This window comes from Urocampus carinirostris, chromosome 2 (assembly GCF_059441175.1).
Source record: "Urocampus carinirostris isolate Australia breed hairy pipefish chromosome 2, RoL_Ucar_1.0, whole genome shotgun sequence".
Lineage (NCBI taxonomy): Eukaryota > Metazoa > Chordata > Actinopteri > Syngnathiformes > Syngnathidae > Urocampus > Urocampus carinirostris.
In genome coordinates this window covers 5,337,226-5,357,092 of record NC_142350.1, presented here as the reverse complement: position 1 = coordinate 5,357,092, position 19,867 = coordinate 5,337,226, and the positions used below count along the sequence as shown (strand labels likewise).

The 19,867-nt window shown below is 38.2% G+C and overlaps 1 protein-coding gene and 1 pseudogene across 3 annotated transcripts; one reads left to right on the top strand and one right to left on the bottom strand.

Moving 5' to 3' along the window:
• Positions 1 to 905: 905 nt before the first annotated feature.
• On the bottom strand, positions 906 to 18,828 carry LOC148370764 (uncharacterized). Of its 3 annotated transcripts, none has more exons than XM_088328519.1 (34): positions 18,575 to 18,828; positions 14,448 to 14,516; positions 14,328 to 14,352; positions 14,232 to 14,249; positions 14,037 to 14,102; positions 12,533 to 12,675; positions 12,405 to 12,464; positions 12,283 to 12,340; positions 12,163 to 12,210; positions 12,025 to 12,077; positions 10,079 to 10,147; positions 9,911 to 10,001; positions 9,784 to 9,837; positions 9,571 to 9,713; positions 9,314 to 9,433; positions 9,188 to 9,245; positions 9,071 to 9,115; positions 8,944 to 9,000; positions 8,732 to 8,880; positions 8,556 to 8,657; positions 8,446 to 8,494; positions 8,279 to 8,359; positions 7,132 to 8,172; positions 6,923 to 7,044; positions 6,740 to 6,850; positions 6,595 to 6,652; positions 5,292 to 5,396; positions 4,664 to 5,212; positions 4,536 to 4,598; positions 4,327 to 4,460; positions 4,130 to 4,264; positions 4,004 to 4,061; positions 3,879 to 3,935; positions 906 to 3,809 (listed from the first exon to the last, which is right to left on the bottom strand). In XM_088328519.1, the coding sequence occupies exons 1-34, from the start codon at positions 18,635 to 18,637 to the stop codon at positions 1,117 to 1,119; spliced, it is 6,747 nt and encodes a 2,248-aa protein (XP_088184645.1). In that variant the 5' UTR covers positions 18,638 to 18,828; the 3' UTR covers positions 906 to 1,116. The 3 variants fall into 3 exon arrangements, with proteins under 3 accessions (XP_088184645.1, XP_088184646.1, XP_088184647.1); XM_088328520.1 differs by having other exon boundaries at positions 9,571 to 9,710; XM_088328521.1 differs by lacking the exons at positions 9,571 to 9,713; positions 9,784 to 9,837; positions 9,911 to 10,001; ... (9 more) ...; positions 14,448 to 14,516; positions 18,575 to 18,828 and having other exon boundaries at positions 8,556 to 8,652; positions 9,314 to 9,359.
• On the top strand, positions 15,311 to 15,479 carry LOC148370765 (U2 spliceosomal RNA; annotated as a pseudogene).
• Positions 18,829 to 19,867: the final 1,039 nt, after the last annotated feature.

Genomic DNA, 19,867 nt, shown 5'->3' with positions numbered 1-19,867 from the left:
TGTCTGTTTAGCAGAAGTGAAACTAGACTGACAGTTAACACATCTGTGTCTGCAAACTCTAAAACAAGGAGTTGTCTGTTTCACACTTACTTTAGCAGAAATTAAACTGACAGAACACAGGGCTGCATCTGCACACTCTGTAAAATTCTATTGTGACATATTTTCGCTTGCCCTGCAATAAAAGGCTCAGGCGAGAGCACTTTGGTAATTTGCAAGAGCTTCAGTTAGTTGCTCTGATGCGGCTCGCAAGTGACAAAGTCAATCTTGGTTGGTCTTAATTCGTATAAATTACAGTCCTCAGGCTTGTCACAGTTGTTTTGAAGAAGCTTCTCTACGACAGTATTGAATTAATCTACAGCGGTATTTGTCAGAATCATCTGTCTGGTTCAGAACTATCATGCACTGTCCTCTGGAGATGGGTCCTGGTCTAATAAACGTGAGATTTTCAGTGTTCAATGACATTGGCTTGGAATATGATGTCTGTGTAATAAAGTACCAGTGCATCTCATTATTTCCCATTAGTCTCGGTTCTTTTACCCTTAGTGTTGTGTTTCACACCACAGCATGAAACGTTTTTTTTTTTTTTTTAATATTGTTAAATGCTTGCAATGACAGTATCATTTTTTTTTAGAGACATTGTGTTGGTTTACACCATGGGTGTGCATGGGGGCCAACATATTTTGATGTTCCCCGTTTTCTCCACCTTTCAGGTGGACCATAGGGAATTTTAAACAAAAATGACTCAGTAGGTGGCTTTGGAATTGGTTAAATATGTGTAACTTATTCCTTCTTTCTCTTCTTGCATGTCTTCATTTATTCTTGGTGACATCTTACATTACGAATGTGTATTAATCACAGGTATACTTTAAAGTGAACATTTTCTTAGGAAATAACAGTTTAGAGACTAGGTTTCTGGTTTAAATTTATTGTTCTTTCCCTTTCAAACATTGGAAATTTGACCAATAACAATTCAAGCAATAGACACAATCTATATGATAAAATACCAATAAAGTGGTGGTAATTACATGTTTTGAAAAAAACAAAAATCCTTGTATAAAAATAATTATTTTGAAACCGTGTAAACCTGGTCAACATTTTCACCTAAACATTTTTCTATCAAGTATTCAAACCAGGTAAAGATGGCTCATCATTCCCTTGACCACGCATGGGTATGAGTCCGATGGGGCAACCAAAGTAAGCTCCCGATCTTATCGAGATGAGCGCATTTGTAGGTGCTGGAACCCACATCCCATTGTGAGGCTGGGGCTGCAACCCACAAAAGGTGGTTGGTTGCCGCACCCATCTTGCCTCGGCTGGGTAGTAACGTCCAATTGGCGCAGTGACGTTGTTTGCAAACTGCGTTGGGTAAAACTGATAAGAGTTCACTCTTACATTTTCATCGACTGGAATTGAACTTCTCGGTTGCCCGTTTAATGACGCTATGGCACCTTGAGCATACCGTGAATAGATATTCGCAACACGGGGGATTTGTCTGGCATTCAAGGAAGTGCCGAGCTGTGGAGTTATATGATAGTTTTTGTTCATCAGACTATTGTTCTCTAAAGTATTTGTCAAAACTGGTATTTGATTGCCACAAGCATTTGTAATACCCGTGTAAAAGTCCTTCATCTTTGGTGGTTTAACATCAGTTTCAGATGGGACAACAGTGTTGGTTGATTTGTCAGACAAATTCAATGTTGAGCTGCTTGATAAGTGTCCTTGTGAGACATGTTGAGTTGTGGATGGACTACCTCTAGAACTTTCCAGATCCTGTCCACTGTGGTTCCTGACGATGGTGGTGCTGGGCTGGGCAGCTGGCACTTGGTACACCTGAGTTGCTGAACTACTAGCGATGGCAGCTACACACTCTACCTTAGACCCAGACCTTCCATTATCAAGCACAGCTTGGTCTCCGGAACTTGGTTCCTCAGAGTTCATCGTATGTTGTACGGTAAACTCAGTTTCCACCGACATACGTCTACATTTGACCAGTGGAGGATCACAGCCTTTGGTCTTGCTGGAGTAAATGTTTATCAGTTCACCTAATGACTCTGGGGACAGTCTTTTTTTGGTGGGGAGGTATTCATCTGGACAAATGGCTTCATTGGTAGTAAGACCATTTTTTTTAGAGTGTATTTGTTCCATTGGCTGAGAGCCAGATGGCATAATGGTGGTTGTAGTAATGTCAAGAGATCTGGACTCTATGCACAATGAGTCATCTTTCACTGAAAGTTCCCGGTTTTTGGAAATGGAACCAGGATTTACAGAATACTTCCTTTTTAAAGGCCCCTTTTCAGCACCATGATTAACAAATGCAGGAAATCGACAACTATTGAGAGCCAATTCATCTTTTGGCATGTGTTGAAAATGTGCTGCTTGCTTTTTAGGGACAGGATCGGCAGATTTAACAAAACTTTTCTCTTCACTGACTGGTAACTTGTAGTCCAGAGTTCCCAACTCACATGGCTGTAGTTTAGACATTCCATCAAAACTCTGTTGCTCTTCAAGAGCAGCAGGTTCGGTACAATTAGATTCTGGAGGCTTCACGACAGCTTGTCTTGGCAAATTGGACAATTCTTCAGGAATGGTGATTTCATTAGATATGGATTGTGGCTGGAGCATGTCTGCAGTCACTATGAATCTTTCTGCAGCACTTTTCACAGTTCCAGTGTCATGCTGCGTAACAGCGGCTTTAACCTGCTGACGAGGCTTATCAATTTCAGAAAGTCCTGAGTCGTAGGCTACCGGTTCAATTTTTACTTTAGAAACAGGGGGATTTTTGGGAACAGATCCTAGATTTTGAGGATCCCGAGAACTAGACTGTGCCTCAGGAATTTCAGTATCGTTAGTGCTCTTCTGAGTAATAGGCATGTCCATAGTCACTTGAAATTTTGGTCGGCTTTTAGCAGTTCCATACCCACTATCCATAACTGCAGGTTTCATTTGGAGCAAAGGCTGCTGCTTATCAATTTCAGGATACTTCAAGTCATAGACCAGGTCAGTATGTCCTCGAATAAAAGAGGAAATTGTGGTGACAGAAACCAAATTTTGAGGTTTCTGAACACTAGACTGCACCTCAGAAATTGCAATTTTATCAGTTCTAGACTGTGGCAGAAGCATGTCAGAAGTCCCTTGAAATCTAGACCGACTTTTTGGTAAACATTTGGCAGTTCCAGACACCTGGTGGATATCTGCAAGTTGTACTTGTTTACTAGACTGTTTTTCATATACTTTAGCGGGTGCAGAGTCTTTGACTACTGGTTCAGTCTTGACCTGGAAGACAGCGGAAGTTTTGCTTACAGAACCCACATTTTGCGAGTTCTGACAATTGGACTGCACCTCATACATTGAAATTCCATCAGTTTCAGTCTGTGGAATAATGGCCATTTCAGCCATTACTTGAAATCCAGCCTGACTTTTAGCTGAACTTTTTGCAGTTTTGGAAACACTTTGCTTAGCTGTCAATTTCACTTGTAGCTTAGACTGCTCCTTATCAATTTCAGGATACATCGAGTCAAAGATCGGCTCAGTCTTTACTTGAAAAAGGAGGGGTGCTTTACTGACAGAACCCACATTTTGAGGGGAGCTGTATTGTGCATTGACCATTTTGTCTTTCACCTGAACAGCAGGTGGTTTCTTTGTGACAGGACAAGGTGTTTGTGATTCTGCTAGACCACGTGAACCATTGTCATTTTGTGTAGGGTTGCTAGATAAAGCTGCTAAGGTGATGGAAGGTGAAATGTCAGCATTACAGCCCTTACGCCATTGGTTCCTGTTATGACCACTCCAGTTCTCCAACATCTGCTTTACTGTAAAGGCAGAAAGAGCTGATTACGAATGATTGATGTACCATGTATAATTTAAAAACATTGACCCACCAGCTGGTTCTAAAGTGGCAGGAGACCCATTTGTAGAACTTTTCAACTTGTTGAGAGCTTTGAATGGCAACAAGTCCTAGAGTTCATACAGTGCACTCTCAAAAATCTGGATTATTCCATATTACCTTGCTCAAATGGAGCCGTCCAAACATAGTCATACAAGTCTTCACTCAGGAAGAGAACCTTACAGAAAAAGAAATTTAGTCAAATATTGGTTTGTGATTTAAAAAAGGAAAAAAAGCAAAGAGTACCTTTGCATCCATCTTTTTAAAACTCTCCTCTGCTGCAACTTTTATCACAACTTTGCTAAGCATTGCTCGCTTACTTTCTTCAGCTATATCCTCCTTATGCCAAAATAAATCCACTAAATGAGGATAAGCTTTGAGCTGCAAGAACAATATTAAGTTTTATTACAAATTACATTCATTTCTCAATATAAGGATCTTACCACGTATGAAAAACGATGATCCCCGTTACGCATGTGCTGGCAAATATCTCGGTGGCTGAATTTCTTGCAGCAGCTCTCGCACAAGTAGAAGGAATTCTTACGCATCCCGCGACACTCATACACAGATGCAAGACCTGATTGGCCGATCACAATCTGTTATCTTTCAATCGTTAACTTGTCCTCATTAGTGACATGAGAAACCAACCCACCTACGACTGGCCTGTCCGACGGATCCTTCACCCACAAACACCTGGTCAAGTTACTTACAGTTCCTGCACCCAATATAGGGTTAGTGTATCAAATTATTGATGCAGCATTTCTCATCAAATCAACCCACCTGAAAGAATGGGAACCGGCAGGTGGGACCCACCTTTCTTCAGACTGGAACTTCTGTCATCCTTGCATTTTGCAACTGTAGTTGGTGGGTCAACATTAATAGAACCAGGAAGCTCGTCGTGCGCGGACGAGGATGAAGTCGCTTGATTTGATTCGAACGGCTTTGGAGGCGAGGAAAAATTGGAAGTTTCAAACTCTGAGTTTTGTTCCCATTTCTGAGGCTCAAGGTCCATTGAAATAGACGGCAAGGGCTCACTGATAACACTTGAATCGCACACCTCCTTGTTCTCAAAAGATTTATCATGGAGATTTGCATTTAGTTCCTCCAATGACAAAGGGGTTTTATAAGCATCCATTGATCCTGGATCATTAGACTGATCTTCTGGGCTTAATAGTGGATATAAGGGCTCAAACTTTGAATTGGGATAATCCATGCCATTTCTCTCAGGAATATCTTCCTCACATTGGAAACTATGGGTGTTACAAACAGAGGTCTGTGGCTCAAAGATTGGTTCAGCATCTGCACTAGCATGAATCTCAGCATCTAATCCTTAAGAAACACGCAAGGAGTGAAGTAATTTAATCATGCTTTTTTAAAAGAAACTCAATACATTACAAAAATGTATTACCATGTTCTGGGCTTGAAGAATCCTGTAAGGAATTGACAGAAATCAGTCTGCAGTGCACCAAAGATTTGGTAATGACCTGGAAGTTGGTCTCCAGTTTCTGTAAAGCTACCAACAACAAAGATATTTAGACACACCCTTGTATCCTTTGAGATACGCCTAGACCAGGGGTCAGCATCCTATTTGGTGTGGAGTGCCACATTCAAATTTCCTTGTAAAATCATTGTGCCACACCAAGATCAATGACTCGCACAACAATTTTTTTTATATCAGACAGAGCTGTAATTTTACACAAGTCCAAATATACAAAATGGATATACATTGGTATCGTATAACTGACCAATTTATTTTACACTATTTTTCTTCGTCAACAAACTCAAAAAAAGCAATGTGAGCAACATGTGGAAAGCCCTTCAGACATCCATGACGTCAACTTTTTACCACTGGAATCAACCATTCTTTATCAACAATGATCTACAATCAAAAAACAAGTAATATGGACAGCTACTATACCATTAATCAATGAAATCTTATTGCAGAAAATAACAAAACTTGAAATTACAGAATGAAGGCTACTTGAAAATAACTGCAACAGAAATAACAGCTGAACAAGTGCACGCGCACAAACCTTGAATATATTCGCTAGCAGTAAATGTTTTCTGTACTTTGCTACACAGTGAGCAATGTGATAGTTTGCTTCAGTGGTGGTGTTTTTAGCAGTGACAAAAGGTTTTTAGGGTCTGTGTTTGCCGTACCTGGACACAGCGCGTTTTAATGTCTCCGCCTTGTCAGACTCATCCTTGAATTCATGTTCAGTCTCGTAATGATGTTTAAAACTTGATTGCGAGGTACAAAACTTTCGAGGCATAATGCACAAACAGCACAGGCATTTTTTGCATAAAGTCCCAGTTATCTGTCCACGCTGATTGTAAAGAACAAGATTTTTTTCGCTGGAGGAGCTTTCATGATTCATTTAGTTCTTGCTCGCTGGTGTTTCTGTGGCTGGGTTAAAACAACGATCTCTCCTTGGCACCACGCAGACACACGCGGAGCCACGGAGGAGGGTTGCTACCGTAAAGTCTCCAAACAACACGGTGCGCAACTGAAAATGTCTAAATTTCAGGTAAAATGCGCATTTAAAATATAAAATATAATATAAAATATAATATAAAATATAATATAAAATATAATATAAAATATAAATATAAATATATATATAAATTATTTTGCCGTGTGCCAGCAGTGGCACGCGTGTCATAGGTTGCTGACCTCTGATCTAGAATAAGTTACTTTCTTATTTATTTACCTTGCCCCCCTGGAAGACTAGACAAGTCATTGTACTCCTTGCTGGACACTTCTAAGGTCTACAACGAAGAACGAAAATAGAAGAGTTAGTTTTCATTTGAAACCTGGAGATACATTTTTTTATCGAACAGTACCTTCAAACTTACCTGAATTTTCCGCAATCCTAAACATTTCTCCACCTCAGCCATGCTAAGTGCAAACTCTTCCAGGTTGACACCCATCAAAGACTCAACACTCAACTCCGGAAACCTCCGTTTCTTGTTGGGACAAAGGAAACAAACTGAACACCTGACTATATTATTTGAGTGTTTTCTGAGGAAGGCACATACAATGTAGTTGTTTAAGTGAACTTCTTCCATGATATGACTGGAACAGTCTAATCTGATGTGGCAAAGAGAGCAGTAGGACTGCTTCCTCCCGTCGCTATTAACTGCAACTATGAAACTTAAGCCTAAAAATAATTAAAGAAATTGACCTAGCATTTAAGACATTTGTGGATTTACATTTAATACAGTTATGTTAAACGAAGGATACCCACCAACTTTAGTAAGATTGGTCTTCAATTTGCCATGTAAAGATTTGACTGTTGAGCACGATTGTTTGGCGTGGCTTTTAGAGACATGCGGTTCGAAATCAGTTTGGGATCTCAAAGAGTTATTCACTTCCGATTTATTACATCCTGCCTCCTGCGTTGCTTCCGACTCCAGCCGTGTCGTTAAACTGGTCTTGAGATTTTTCTTGGATTGCCAGCAGAGATGTTGTGTCGTGTCTTCATCAGTTTTTATTTCAAATGTTGTGGGTTTGCTGGTAGTTGCACCCTGGAAGGGCTTGGTGGTGGCTTGGGGTGCATTTAATGTTTTAATACTTTCACCATTGATTATTGAAGCAACTACAGGCTTGGTTGTGGTTGGAGATGTGCTGCTAGACCTTCTAGCATTTTGCATTGCAGTGCTGTCGGTGGACTTGATTATAGCTGGAGAAGTAACTGCTGATACTGTCACATTGTGGATTGTGGCTGAAAATCCCAAAGAACCTTTAGTAGAACTGATAGGTGTCGTAAACTTCCTGATGGAGGAGATTGCTAGAGTGTCACAAGCAGTAGTCTTTGTGCTTAGGGTTGCACACAAATGTGTAGGTATAACTCCACAAGCAGAGGGGATAGATGCTTCCTTAAAACTACATAATTTTGTGTCACTGGAAATGGAAAAGCCATTGGAGGCATTAGTGGTCACAGTCATGGGTTTTGTTGAGTGACTGGTGGCAGGTGATTTAGTGTTTGATACATTTCTTCTCGTTGGGAAGTTGGTGATGGGTCTAAATAGATTGTCTGTGATGACATTCGGCACATTTTGTTTAGTTTCCACACATTTTATCTTCTTCTGACATGGTTCCATTCCTTTGGGGCTTGTTGGTTGCCTTTTACAACCAATCGTGTCATCCTGAGATGTGGCATTTATTGTGTTTTTGCCATTTGAGATCCTAATACAGCGAGCAGGAGTAGTGGTATTTTTGGAAGGGACTACAGTTGTCTTCGTCACGTTCATTTCTGTAGTCAGTGATGTTGCAGCAACTTTGGGAACTTGAACATACAGTGAAAAAGATGCCGTAAATTAGGTACAGCAATCATTTGCTGTGATATAAAGATAAGGGTAGTTATTTTATGTGTGAAATACTTTGTTGCTTACCCAATCTTTCTTTTGGTAGTACGCTTGGTATGAGTGAACAATTACTAACCCTCCATTTTGAGACACTCAGGATATGTTTTACTGTCCCAAAAATAAAGAAAAAAAGGTAACATCATTAAAAGTTGTTAAAAATAAATTGATTGTCTCAAATATGCTAGTACTATTACCTTTATGGAAAGGACAAGGTTCCTTGATGGGCTTATCCAATTTTACTTTCTGTGTGAATGAGCATTAATTGTAGAATTGTAATTTCCATTCAAGGCATCTTCTTACGTACCTGTACGTGGGTTATTTTGTGAATACGTGCAGCCTGTATTGCCAGATCCAGCAAAACCTTGGTATGGCAATTGTGCTCCAAAGAGCCAGGATGGAATCTGTCCTAGTGAAGAAAAGCAAGACCACAAGCAACATTCACTCGGTGAGCAAACGTAAGGGATGAACAAGAACCCTTACAAGAAAAATCTGCACATGGTCCCTGCTGAAAGCGTGTGCATAGCCTTCATTGTCCAATAGACGCTTTCCACACAGCAGACACAATAATGACTCATAAGTAGAGTTGATAGCTGCGTCATGGGCATCGTGCGACACCATGAAGTTGCACCCTGTGATGGGCAGTTGAGTGTCTGAAACAGAACATCCCGATTTCATTCTGTTCGTTTACTCACCCAAAAACGGATACATCTGGTTTTCGTGCAGTTTGCTGAAGGTTTGGCATGGCAGCACTAAACAGAAGTGACAATTAAAAAACGTGCTTATGTTAGATGGCTGCTGTCTAGAATAGCAGTCATTTACCATTCCGTTTCAAGACAAATTGGTGGCGTGACAGTTTGTCCATCACTGTGGATAAAAGAATTAAAATGTGGTAAATTCCTGAAGAACTGTTATATCAGTTATCTTCTCTATAATTACCCCTCTGGTAACTTGGTGGATTAATAGAATTCCACATCGAGCTGGGAATATCCATCACCTGGGAAATTATGCTGTATTAAAACTTTTTTAGAGGTATAGCTTTGTTTAAAAAGGAGGAAAAAATACCTTTATAACCAAAGAGTTCCACCCTTGTTCCTTCTCTTCTGCCTTCACCTCTGAGAGCAAAAATTGTAGATTTGGAGGCTTTTCCCAACCAAATTGAAATCGCCAGGGATTTAAATAAATCTAAAACACAGACAAAAACACTTAATTGTAGCTGTGGTAGGCTAGCTTAAACACATCAGGCTGCCATTTAACAATACAAATACACCTGAAAAAGATCATTAAAAGATTGTGTAAAGTATTAAATTGCAAAAGCAGACCAGTGTTTGTAGGAGGTGACTATGCGAATTCATATGCTTTATCAGCATCGACTTTGGGAAGGCATCCTTGCAAGCGTAACAGATGCAACAGGACTCAGACAGAACTTCCGAGCTGTGGCAGAACACCATCAAGGATGCGCCTACTTAGAAAAATAAAACTAAATAATGGCACTGTGGGGATGGGTCAATGTAGACAGTGAAAGTTCTTATTACCTGGCACAGAGAGCTTGTCCATTTCATCAAATAAGTCTTGATTGCGCATCAGACCTGTTGCGTACATGTCAAATGTTGCAACAACATCCTTGAAAAAGTGCCTGGGCCAAACGATGACTTTACTCACTTTCAGCAACTGCTGTCTTGGTGCAGTGCTTAAATTTTACCCTTTCAATTGACAAGTCAAAACTACCTTGACCGGAGATGTTCCGAGTCACCTGTGTGGGGGAGGAGGAAAAAAATATGAACCGTCTGGGTTATGAGCAGCGATTCCGAAGGAGGAGTGTAGACGCACCAATTTGTGATCCTCGTTTTGCACGTGTAGGAAATATTGCCCAGGTGTATCCAAATGGATATTGCAGTTCTGAAAGATAGATTTTTTTCCTTTAGTTTGGCACATTTGCCCTCAGTCTGCTTCAAACTTCACACTGTACTTTCCTGGCTTAGCTACTGTTGCCTAGTTTGATTCAGTTCTTATACATTGACAAAAGAGGGCATTTTATTGGTAAGGCCTCATCTTGTTTTGACAGGAGTGCAAGATAGTTAAACTCGCATGCTCTAATTTCAGTTCCTGTTATTTAAGAAACACTTGGAAATGTGTATTAAAAGATATTTAAAAAAGCTACCTACTGGGAAATCTAGAGGTTTAAGTGTTCTTTTTTTTCTGGACTAAATGGACCAAGGCAGGACTTGGCCACTTTTCTGTGTTCCTCGGTTTATCAATAAACAGTTGATTGCAAGAGTGAGAAAAAGCAGACCTTGAGCAACAGTAACAAAGTGTTTTTGTGTCCAAGCTCACCATCAGGGAGATAAAAAGCTGGGCCATCTGGTGTTTTTCACATATAAATCACAACTAAGTGTGCTCATAACCTTCCCTTCAAAAGTTGGCACATACAATTTAAAGGTTCGGTCTTTTATTTAATTTTATGTTTTTACTCCAAACTGGGAGTTTAAAATGATTCTCCTTATTGTACTAAGACTTTGGTTGTTTTGATTTCCCCAGACAGAACTTATTTTTCAATTATTTTCAGGCATCAAAGCACAGTTCTGGCAGTAACAAATGGCCCTGAACTATTCACCCTGAAACAAGTCCTGTTTCTTTTATCATCTTCAATACCTGTTATACTAACAATAAGAAACATGAAATGATGTGTTCCCATTTAACCATTTGCTGGATGCCAGAAATAGTTTGAGCTAATTAAAATTCTTATCTGATATAATCTTGCCACAAGGAAGCGACCGCAGCTTGCCAATAAGTGGCCTAAACATCAGTTTTGATAAAAGTGTGCATGGATAAAAGGGTGCCAAGCAAGGACCATTCAATCTTCTATCCAAAAACTGAGTGGCCTTATCAAGTTGGCAAAACTTATATACATTACATATCTGAAAAAAGGTTAATTTGCCTTCTTGAGTTCCATTTTCAGCAGAAAAACAGATTGTGATTTACTACTTCCACTCATGAATAGGTTCAGAATAATTCACAATTAAAGTCATTTTAAGTGCTTATTTATCATACATTTGCCGTGGTACATATATACATTTGCCGTGACATACATTTGTAATTGCCGTGATACAAAGACATAGCCACAATATATTTGCTGTGTTATTAACTCCATATTTAGTGTTCTCAGTTTTGGTGTGGTTTCCAAACCCAGGGCATGCTGATAAGTGTGTGCCCACCTGATAAAGATGTTGACGAACCTTCCGACATCAAGCCATGACATTGCAACATTGGAGCCCTCCTATAAGAACATTGACCGGCCTTTTTGCGTTAAACCATGAAGTTGCAAATGTTTTTCTGATTCCTTTTCATTCATTCATTATCTAGACCACTTATCCTCAGTAGGGTCGCAGGGGTTCTGGAGCCCATCCCAGCTATCTTCTGGCAGTGGACACCCTGAACCGGTTACCAGCCAGTCAGAGGGCACACAGACCACTCACTCATTCACACCTAGGGACAATTTGGACCAGTCAATTAACCAGACATGCATGTTTTTAAAATGTGGGAGAAAACCAGAGTGCCCAGAGGAAACCCACGCAAGCACTTGGAGAACATGTAAACTCTGCATAAAAAGCCTGGTAGATGGTTTTGAACCTATGACCTCAGAACTATGCCACGGATGCGCTAACCACTCAGCTGCCGTGCCATCCCCCAGCTGAGACAATACATCCCTATTCCAAAATATATGCCAGGGTACTGTGCACAATCCAAAAGGATACAAGTGTACAGCTTTACATTACCTGACAATGTATTTTGTATGGCTTCTCCATTGGCGCCTCCTTTTTGATCATTCCTATTAAATATATTTAGAGAAAAAAAAAAACAACCAATAAGACAAATGTAAGAAACCAGCCAGTCCGAGACTGTTTTAGACTGACCTTCAAACAGCGGCGGGAGCTCATTGTATGCACTAAGAGCACTCATCACTAGTAAGAACAAGCAAAATCGGTCAGCATTGAATTGAACATTTGATTACACAATCAAGCCAGTCTATATACCGTTAAGATAATTCGAGGACGCACAATGTGCAAAAACCTTAAACGGCATATTTAAAACCTAGACAGAAGAGGGAAAAGTTATTGTACCCAAAATTTCGATTTGGTATAATGCCAGGACTAACCTTCACTGGTCCAACACCCTTTTGCATTTCCAAATCTATTTCTTTTTCTCCAGCAATAGTCTAAAAGGGACACAAGTACACAACTCTCAATGCACGCACAACAATTTTAACAAATTTTCTCAACTTGCCTCGCAAGACTTTTTGTGGACGACAGAGTTGAGGTGATGGACGACGCCTTTCCCCGGCACAGTTTTTTTGCAGGCATGGCACAAGTAAAACACACTTTCACAGTCTCGTACAGTTGTGAAGCAGACTGTGAGATATTGCAAGCCTAGTAGGATTGCAAATAATTAGCCATGACTAGAGACAAGTAACATCCTCAAAAAAAAAAAAAAAAAAAATGCTATCCCCAAGAAGCAGCAGGACGATATTAAATTGTGAAGGACTTCAAACCATGAGCCATATAAATCAAAGTGTCTCAGACCAATTCTATTTTGTTGTCAACACAGCCACATATGCCAACAGCGGCTCGATGGTGCCTAATGAAGACTATGTAACCATAGTGTATCTAGCGTTACCAACATATATTAAGGTGCCTCGCAATCTGGATAAACATGACAGAAGTTCTACAGACTGAATGACCACAACAACAAACTGAAAATGTATGAATAACAGGATTTTATGCAATGGAGGAAAAAAAAAAAAAAAAAAAAAAACGTTTCAGGTTCTAGTTCTGGCCTGTGATGCTTTGGCAACTCAGTGAAATTATAAAAGCTTTCTTTGATGCAGTTTCTTGGCACAATTGTCAGAATGCAACCTTTGCTTGTATTACAATTGTGCCCAAAACACTCCAATAAAACTTTTGAAAAGCTCATTCATTTCCAGCCTGTGATTTCACAATCAACCTAAATCTAATAGCCTTTTCAATGTGACATAGTACGATTGTGTTATCGTATGACACCTCGTTTTTTTTCAAGGATTTATGGACAGCCACCGTTATAAAGCTCCCCAGAAGAGGGCGTTGTTTACTTACATTAAACAAATCTTAACTTTTGCAATGCCCCAGAGAAGTTGGAATAATTGTGCTTCAAAATGTCACTGTTACAGGATTACAATAATTGTCGGTTTGTAGACTTGTACCAGCTCAGTAGCCTAGATGGTAGTGTGCCCGCTTTGAGACTGGGAGGTCGCTGGTTCGCGCCTCGGCCGAGACTTACCTAATTGGTATAATGGCGGCGCCCTCTGTTGGCTGCGGCTGCATCGACTCGCTACAACGGGTCAGGTGTATCGACATTTCGTTCTGTGTACATTTTTACAAAGAATGACAATACAAAGGAAATTATTATTATTATTATTATTATTATTGTTTAAATTGCATTGTGACCAGAATATACTGTATTCTACCCAAAAAAACTACTTAGAGGTTAATTTTATCTCTAGCTTCTGATATTAGAAACATTCCCATCACCAAATAGTCAACAAAAAATGCCAAGAACAAAAGGAAACAGTCGTTTTGAGTCAACAGTCCAACAGGTTGTCTTCTGAGCTGATCACACACCTTGAATGTCTTGTGACACCACTAGGAAGCCAAAATTAATGCCCACAATAAACGATTAACATACAAAAAAAAATAAAATAAAACCTAGCATCTGCCTCATGGGGATTACGCTGGCACGAAAGCTTTTGTCAAACCTATCAAAGGCTGCGTAGTGTTTTCTTGAAGACTTCTGTCCATAATAATGATGCATGGAATCCTGCCTAGAAAGAACAAGGTTTGAGTTATGACAAACCTTTGACATAGAGTATAACAAGAATTGAAATATGACCCCCTATAACCCCATTTTCAGATATTGCCAAAGGAGAAAAAGGCATCCCTGCTCTGCTTACCATTTGGAGCAACATCCTCTGTGAAGCAGAGAAAGGGGTTAGCTTAACAGTCTAAAAATGAATGGAGACAACCCATGACATTAGTCTTTATGATACCTGTCTGGAAAACCTGATACATTTTCTAGAAGGATGAGAAAATAAAGGTGATTGGGGAGAGAAGGTTGAATTCTGAACTTTGAACAAGATTGAAGTGAATAACAAAAGTCAAAAGCCAACCTTTTGATGGGACTGTGAAAAAATGTGACGCTTGAACTTTGCAAATATATTGAACCTGCTGAGGCAGACCTGCAACCCAAAAAAATGGCAAACTGTTAACATTTAAAATTGTTGCTTAACTGAAACTATATAATCTTTTGTCTTTTTTTTTCTCCCCACACCCAAATCTTTGGTGTTCAGTACATGTAATTGTATGTGAACCTAATATTTTAAAGTCCATGTACAGTTTATAATATTGAATACCCTCAATTGTCAAGAGTTAATAAGTACCATAACCCATGAGATGCGAAAATGCACGAAGTACGAGTATTGTTCACTTTTTGGTAAAGAACGGCAATTTAAAAAAGAAAGGAAAATGATCTGCCAGTCCCCATTCACAGCAATATGTGATCGGGGAAAATAAATCAGGGAATAGCTTTTAACCTGCAAACTACAGCAAGCAAGAATTTACTGTATGACATCATTATCCCTTACTAGCGAATAAATGAATTTCATTCAGCTTAAATGGGAGTTCTAGAGATGCTGGGATAAGCCACATATGTGTAAGTGTATCACGAACAATTATTACCCACAAGTCATTGCTCAGCAAATCAGTCTAATTCAACTAGTATAATTTCCCTTGACCTACTTTTGAAAACAAGGCCAGCAGACCTTTGTCCTCAAAGAAGTGATCAACATTCAAAGATCATCATCAGGTAAATATTCAGTACATTGTTTCAACAAGATCAAAGAAAGAAGTGTATCTGCTTGGTACTTATGTGTCTGAACTCACTGAAAGCAAGCTACCATCAGTTCCCATTGCTTTTGGTTTCTTTATCAACACTTGGAATTGCACTATATAGGTAGTTACAATCGTGGAACTTAAAGCTTGGCCTTTGGCCTTGATGCTAAGTCCTTAGCTTGGCCCTTTGTGTACTTTCTATGAAGTCACTATCTTTGATTTTTGCATTTCGGAGATGGAATATGAGCTTGCTCTGTCCACTCCACGCATCGGCCCGGTATTGCAGTACCTCCGGGAACGGTGCATTCGCAATGATCGCAGCAAGGCTTTAGGGCTAGGACCTTAGCTTGGCCTTTTGGCTGAGAGTAAGTGTCCCGGCTCCTAGGCTTTGTAGCGTATTATGAACTGACCGATAACGGATAATGGATAATGAATAACGAAGATAGATCAATAACCCTTAAAAACCCCACTTGGAATTGCACGTGGCCATCAGAGCGTCGTTCACAGTGACAGTGAAAGAAATATCATAATTTTGGAATAGAGCAAGAATTCCAATTCCAGAAAATTGTCAGACCAAACATGAAAAACATTTTCAAGCATTGGGTTCTCAAAGAGCAAATGGAAGAAAGGGGTCAATGTCAGGTGTTGCCAAAAAATTAGAGAAAGAAAAAAAAGACTAGAAGAAAATCAGGTAAAGACGTTGAAACGACGCCTAGAATCTGAAGCTGAACAAAGAATTGCGAGTGAGTCACTTCAATTATCATGTAGCAGTAGTAGTTTGGAGGATGATAAACCAAGAACAAGTCATGACATATCGGGTGTTTGTATCTAAATAGTAAAAGAGGCATGAAAAACAAACAAACAAACAAACAAAAACTCCAGAGATGTCTGATGCAAAAGTTATTTTTGTAATTGATTCAGGAATACTGTGGTTATATCACAAAAGATGAGACTGATCTGCAGCATCTGCTGCAAATTGCTGAAAAACACAATAAAACTTTTCCTCTAATCATAATACACTACAAAGCCAAGAGTCCAGAACCACGGCGGACTTCCAGACCGGGGCGGGCGCGGCCGTAAACAGACTCTAATAAAGGACTGAGTTTTTCTTCTTGTCTGTATTATGTACCTAAGCCATCATTATTTTGTGTGTGTAACCGACTTAATCCGCGCTAATCCAGATTTATACAGTGATTGAGCTCCCTCTAAATATCAACTTACATGACTGAAACTTCTGTGTAGTTTTTGGTGGAAGTGGAACATTTTTGTGGGGTAAGATAAAAGAATACATGAAATAAAAAAATATTGGTCACAAGCTCCACCCTTCTGCAGCACCAATGACAATAAAAATAAAAATAATATTTATAATAACAGTTATGATCTAATAATAGCAACAATAACAACATTAACCATAGTTTTTAAAATGCAGTGTTTCCAATCTCACCCATATTCCATTTTCTTCATCCCTGTATTTCGCCAGTAATGTTTTATGGTATTTAAATTTGAACACATGGGCTTTTTATTTTAGTGATGCTACTGCTGCAAACTGAAAAACAAAAGACCATTTCATAAAAATCACAACAGGTTTAGAATTCAGGGCTTACGAGACAATATTTAGTACACATTTAAGAAAAAGCAAATTACAAATAAAGAGGGGAAAATTTAGCAAGAGTGGACTACATATCAAGTGAAAGGGGCACAGAAAAATCTCTTGACAGGAAAACCAAAATCTTTTCAAACGCGTTTTTGTTTTACAACTAAAAAATAAATGACATCCGGTTAGTCTCATTTCTCATACGATGTAATCTAAAAAAATAAAATAAAATAAGCGCACCACATTGTAAACAAACAAGACCAAAAAAAGTGACAGTTGCAGTGTCTTGCAACCTAATTTTCATCTTCACAGTTCACAATTTCTCTTGTTTAAAATACATTTCTATCCTAGATGACTGATTAAAGATTTTAAAGTTGCAGACAAGCAACGAGAAGTTTTCCAGGATGGAGTGGAAAGCTAACCTTTGTCCTTTCTCTGCAAGAACTGATCACATGCTTTTTGATTCCAAATCACGCAAATTCATGAATCTAGTCACTTAGAGAAAACGACAGCTCAACACAAACTGTTGAGCACATTTCAGAGGTCTTTTTTTGCCATAATGATAATAATTTGTAGCTTTTCTGGTAAAGTTGCAAACATGATTTGAAAATTACTATCAACTTCCAAATAATTCACAGATTAAAGACAAATAAGTTGAATCAAATTAAACAATTCCAAGGAAAAGTACAACAAAACTGGGTTTACTTCTTTTACAAAAAGTACAGTATGTAACATTATCAAAATGAAAAACACACAAACACAATTAGGGACACTTCATGGAGAAAAATAATTTAACATCATCCATTTTCTCATAATGAAAAACAAACTACACGTGAAACACGTGATTAATGTATTGCTAAATACATTCAATAAACATTTCATTTCAAAACTGAACAACAACAACGAATATGTGCGATACCTTTTGGGACAAATGCAGTACAGTCAAGGTATAAAAGAAAAAAACGTTTCTCAAAATTGCAGAAAAAAAAAATGCTTTGCTCCCCTACGATTTAACACAAATAATACAATACATTAATTTTGATGAATATAATACAATTGCAGACTTCTCAGTAAATAAAAGTAAATCACAGAAAATGTGTTGGAAATTGAATTGATTTCCTCAGCACGAACAAGGTAAAAAGTAAAGGTTAAACATTTCAAAGAAAGAGTGCACAAAATATGTAATTTTTTTTTTTTTTTTTGGTTTGAACAAATTTATTGACACTAATATTAAAATAAAACAATCATGACAATCGCAACAGCAATCAAGCACATTCATAATATTATGTTCCAATATGATGTTATTACCAGCAAACACATAGTGAGGATTTGAACAACCCTTCTCGAAAATCCTATTAGCAATCAAAACATATTCACAATTTCATTATATGACATCTTTGTTAGTGTCAATAGATCACCAACAACAGAAAACAATTCTGATCCAAAAGAACAATCAAATTAAGTTGAAAATAATGAAACACATATTTGGAATTATCCAACTAGACAAGACACGCGATTACAGTCGGTGACATCATAGAGATACATATATGATGAGTCAACCTTTGTTTTTACATCACAGGAAAAAACAAACAATTTATTAAAAAAAAAAAAAAAGAAGACATTTTAAACTGACAGACAACAAATAAATGCACGAGACGTTTCGGACAAATAAAGCAATAAGGAAAATAACATTTGCAAAATGGCAGATTTTTTAAATGCATTTTTTAAAGCTTCCACACTTTTACACAAAATGTACAATACAACCATTAATCTGTCCACGTTATTAGTTTTGATCATCAAAATCAAACTTACGTGACACGAGAGACCGTCGCTCCATTTGCTGGACTCAAAATAGCGTTCAAAAAACGCGGCCATAATAAAAAACAAGCCCACATTGAAGTTTACAGGGCCTTACTTGAAAGAAATTAAGCTCAAATGAACACAAAACTTAAAGCCTTCATCGAAATGGGAGAAATGTTAATTTGAAAAAAAGTCACACCAGCTTGGGCAAAGTAGATCAACAAGAGCAATTTAAGTGATCATTCGTCACCTGCGAGTTTCTTTTTAAAGATTAAACAAGCTGTGTCTCCGCCCCCAAACTCTGCCTTTAGGGGATTCCTGCTGTTTAATTGGTGAGATTTTTGATTAGGAGGCGGGATGTGGACGTATTCAGTATTTTATCGGTTAATACGTGTTCTAAAGAATTACACGATTTAAAAGTAAACTGTATTTTAAAAAATGCACTTTTATCTGAATCGATGTTTACTAATAAATATGACAATTTTATTTTAAAATAAAATTAAACAACAACAATAATATTAATAATAATAACAATAATAAAAACATTGTGATTAAATGCTTTAAAAAACTGCCCATAAGGAAACAGAAGCATAATGTTTCGATTTTTTCCCAAGATTTGATCATTTTTCCGTATTAAAACACAGTTATTGCCCTTAAAATCTTAGGTGGTTAAACATCACAGTGGAAAATAACGAATTTTGCGTCTATGTACGCAAATGCGCCTTTAACTTGAACTTTGTAGTACTGTGATCAAAAAGAGACTGGTGTTTACGTCAACAAGCGCCGCTGTCTTAAATAAAATCATATCAAATGTTCTTGTAAAGCACATTTCAGGCAATAAATTACCATTCAAAGTCAGTAAAATTCCCTCCTTTAAGACAGAGCTATGCCTTTGCACAATAGTATTGCCCTTTACACATTGGTTAACAACTGTTAAAAGATAATAACTCTGAAATTGTTTAATTGATGTTGAAAATATCAGAAAAAAAGGTTGGAACGTCATATTGTCACGTCATATTGTCAGATATAACAAAGTTGTGAATATGCTTGTTTGCTGTTGAGATTGTCGAGAGGGGTTGTCCAAACCTCATATTGTTTGTTTGCTTCTGTTGGTGTCGGTGGATTTGTTCAGACCAAAAAACAATCGACTTTGGCCTTGACGGATCTATTGACACTAACAAAGATGTTACATAACGAAATTGTGAATATGCTTGATTGCTGTTAAGATTGTCGAGAAGGGTTGTTCAAACCTCACATTATTTGTTTGCTGTTATTAGTGTCAATAAATTTGTTCAAACAACAACA